Source organism: Orcinus orca, chromosome 11 (assembly GCF_937001465.1).
Source record: "Orcinus orca chromosome 11, mOrcOrc1.1, whole genome shotgun sequence".
NCBI lineage: Eukaryota > Metazoa > Chordata > Mammalia > Artiodactyla > Delphinidae > Orcinus > Orcinus orca.
Genome location: NC_064569.1, coordinates 1,410,503 through 1,414,348, shown reverse-complemented (window position 1 = coordinate 1,414,348; position 3,846 = coordinate 1,410,503). Strand labels below are relative to the sequence as shown.

At 67.8% G+C, this 3,846-nt stretch overlaps 1 protein-coding gene across 1 annotated transcript; it reads right to left on the bottom strand.

The window, feature by feature from the left end:
* Positions 1-732: 732 nt before the first annotated feature.
* Positions 733-3,630, bottom strand: TMEM121B (transmembrane protein 121B). Its single transcript, XM_033417419.2, has one exon. It carries the CDS (start codon positions 2,698-2,700, stop codon positions 1,153-1,155), a length of 1,548 nt encoding a protein of 515 aa, XP_033273310.1. The 5' UTR covers positions 2,701-3,630; the 3' UTR covers positions 733-1,152.
* Positions 3,631-3,846: the final 216 nt, after the last annotated feature.

Sequence of the window (3,846 nt, the reverse complement as noted above, 5' to 3'; positions counted from 1 at the left end):
ATGCTTCCTAAAGGAAGGACAGGTGGGGAGGTGGATTTCCTACTCCTGTGGGCCCATGGGAGGCCCAGCTCACATGGTTTTCTATCCAGAAACCCCACCAAAGCTGTTCTGAGCCAAGATGACCCAGCCAGCGACCAGCTGCAGGAAGGACAGGAGCTACGGGCACATTTGGAGGGAGAGAGGGAGGGCGGCCCATGGCTGACCCTCCGCAGACCCTGTAATAACACTGGCACCGAACCCCAGCTGGATCCAGTGGCCACGTTGAATGCAACATCTGAGTATTTGTCCTTAGTTTTTGCAAGCAGCATCAGTGTGTGATGCGACACAAGTGGAAAGCACGGAGGTAGTAACACCCAAGAAAAGGTGTAGTTTGGTCCTTGGAGTATGGACCCTCCCCTCCCCCCAGCTGAGAGGAAAGGAGTGGCATCGAGGAAGATCCTGGGTGAGCTTCTCCCTCGGAGGAGGGCCACTGGGCAGCCCCCAGGAGCCCAACTCTGTCTGGGAATTCATGGCCACAGATTCAGGTAGGAATGAGGAGTGTGTGGTGGGGAGGACCGGGCCTCCCCAGATCTCCTACTGATTGTGAGGGGCACAAGTTGGACACAAGGAAACAACACACGCGTGAATGCGCACGCATGTGCGCACGCGCGCGCGCGCACACACACACACACACACACACACACAGACTTTGCATCTACCATCTGGAAGAAATGCAATGGACACATCAGGGGAGCATGGGATTCTGGGTCATTTCAAGGTGTGGGTCAAGGACCACTAACCACAGCCTAAAAGAAGCTGGCACGTCCAAGCAAGGTGGGTGGCCAAAGGCCCTGGGCCCCCCTTTCCTCCATTCTGCCCTGCAAGGGAGAGGAATCAGAGGAGGTGGGAGAAGCAAGAAGCAGAGGTGCCCCGCCCCTGGAGAGAAGGATTGGGGAAGGGCGTCGAGAGGAGGAGAGCCGGCGACCCTCCTCCGTCTCTTCAGCGGCTGGCTCCTTCTGAGCAGTCTTGACCCAAGGGGTTCAGAGGGGTGCGCTGGCTCTCAGCCCTGTTTACAGTTACCTCCCCCAAACAGAGGCTGATCCAGTCTGGGTGAGGGAAGGTCGCAGGACAGGGAGCGGGGTCTCCCAACTCCAGAGCAAGCCCCCAGACCCCTCAGTTTTGGGACGCCACAGCCAGGGTGTTGACGTAGCCGTGGGCGCCCCCCTCGTCCTCCGAGATGCAGTGGCCCAGCTGGGGGGCTCCCGGCACCAACGGGGCGGAGGGCGGAGCGCCGTAGCCTGCCCGAGCCCGACTCGGGGACGCCGGGGTCTCCCTGTCCCAGCAGCCCTCCAGGGCCTCCAGGCCGCGGCAGCCGAGGAAGAAGAGGTTCTTGAGCATGAAGACGGAGAGCGGTTGCTGGTAGCTCACGGCCAGCAGGCAGCGCAGCGCCAGCAAGGGTACGTCCACGAGGCAGCCGCCCAGCAGGCGCAGCAGGCGGCTGCAGCCTCCCGGCCGCGAGGCCCGGCCCCGGGGCGAGGCGGCAGCGGCGTGGAGCTCGTGGAGCCAGAGCACCGGCGAGGCGAGCGCGAGGAAGTAGGCGGCGAGAAGCAGGTAGCGCAGGTGCGCGGGCAGCGGCGCGCGGCCGTCCAGCATCAGCTCCACCAGGGCGGAGCTGTCCAGCAGGTCCAGGCACGTGCCCAGGAAGCAGCCGGCGGCGCGGTGCCGCTGGGGCTGCAGGAGCAGGGGGCCCGCGGAGCCGGGGGTGGCGCCTGCCTCGCCGATGGCCCGCACCAGGCAGTAGAGCAGCGGCGCCGACAGCGCCAGGGTGAGGCGGAAGCCCGTGGTGCCGAAGGGCGCGCGCAGCTCGATGAGGTCCAGGATGGACGTGCCCAGGATGAGCACCACCTTGGGCGTGAAGGCGATGGAGTAGATGAGCCAGGCCAAGTAGGCGAAGGCGAACTCGCCGGCCGCGCCGGCCGCCCCCGCCGGCCCCAGGCCGCCCGCGCCCCCGCGGCCGCCGCGCGCCTTGGCTCCCGCAGCCCCGGCAGCGGCGGCGGGGGCGGCAGGCAGGTGCAGGGGCGCGGCGTGCGGGTGGTGCTGGTGGTGGGTGTGCGCGGCGCCCCGACGGCCCCGGCTGTTCTTGGCGAAGAAGATGGCCCAGCCCGCCGCGACCACCAGGTCGGTGGCGACCCAGGAGCACCAGTACAGGTCGGTGACAGCGATGAGGTACACGTCCAGCAGGCCGCCCTGCGCCAGCAGCAGCGCCACGGACAGCGCCTGGTAGCCCCAGCGACAGCCCGGGCCGGGGGCGCAGCCGCGGCGCCCACCGCCGCGGCCCGGCCGAGCCCGGCGACCGCAGCAGCAGCAACACAAACGGCAGGAGGGGCCGGGGCTGGCGCCGCCCGCGCCCCCGACGGCCCCGGCGACGGCGCCCGCGCCCAGGTCGGCGGCGGTCATGCTACGCGGGGAGGTGGGCGTGGAGGCGCAGGAGGCGGCGGCGCTCCCCGGGGGCCCGGCGGGCACCAGCGGCCTGCTGATGCTGGCGCTCTCGTCGTCGTCCTCCCGCTCGGCGCCCGCGCTGCTGCTGCTGCTGCTGCTGCTGCCGGTGTCGCCGCCGCTGCCGCCGCTGCTGCTGCCCGAGCCGCTCCGGCCGCGCGGGAACCGGGGCTGCAGCCGGGCGGGGGGCGGGGCCGCGCGGGGGGCGCCGGGCGCGGGGCGCATTGTCCTCGGCTCCCTCCCGCCTACCCGGCCGGAGCCGCGCACCGGAGCCGAGCCCCGTGGCCGGGCGCGCGCGGGCTGCTGCCGACGCGCGGTGACGGCGGCGGTGACGGCGCGCGGGGCGGCCCAGCCGAGAGCTGGGGGCGGGGCGGGGAAACCGGGATTGGATTCGGGGCCGGGAGGCGGGAAAGCCCGGCCGCCGTGTCGGCGGGAGGAAGGGGAGGGGTGCCGGGGCACGGAGTTGGGGCGGGGAGGACGCAGCGTTGGAATCCGGGGGAAGCGATGGGATCCCGGCGGCCGGATGGGAGGTGGTCGGCGAGGTCCCACCAGCTGAACCCATGGGGCGTTAGGGACCAGGTGGCCTTGGTCTCAGTGTAGACCATGCCTTTGAGCGCCAGGCTGGGACCTCTGCAGGCACCAGGGCAGCTTCGGCCTCTACTTCGTCCGGTGCCCTTTCCGCTGGGCCGTCCTGCATCTCCCTAAGGCCCTTGAAAACCGAAGGAGGAACCAGGCCGCACTGATTACAGAGACCAGGACCGGGAGCCCCAAACATCTGTTTCTACATATCCATGTGCCCTGCTCTCGGCTCAGTGACCGGCCCGGGGGGAGGGAGCAATTTCCAGTGAGTGGAGCAGCTCTCTAATATAAACGCTGGGGAAGAAAGGAGCGGGAAAAGGACGGTGCGGTGCGCGTGCCCCAGCCGAAAGTTTTCAGTATTCTCTGACGGTCTTAAAGCGGGAATGGGAGACAGTAGGCAGAGGCAGCTGGCAGAGGAAGTTAAACACCTAGAGGCGCCTCCGTGAAAATAGGCCCAAAGCTGCGATGGTGAATGTGCTATAGAAGGGCCGTGGACGGGAGCACAGCAGCCCTGCAGCCACAAGTGCAGAGCTCTGTACAATCCACGGCAGATGTGGGCTTAGCACCCGCAGCCCACCCCGGGCACACGCCGGGTCCGGGTCCAGTCGTCATGCAGCCCAGCAGGTGTGGGGGGCAGCTGAGCTCCGGGCTGTGGTCTCAGCTCTGCCATGTGGCCTGCGTGATCTTGCACCGGTTATTTCTCCTCTCTGACCCTAGGATTATCCAACTGTAAAAGGGGACCAACATCTACCTTCCCAGGCTGTTGTATTAAGAGAGGGCACGAGTTCGAAG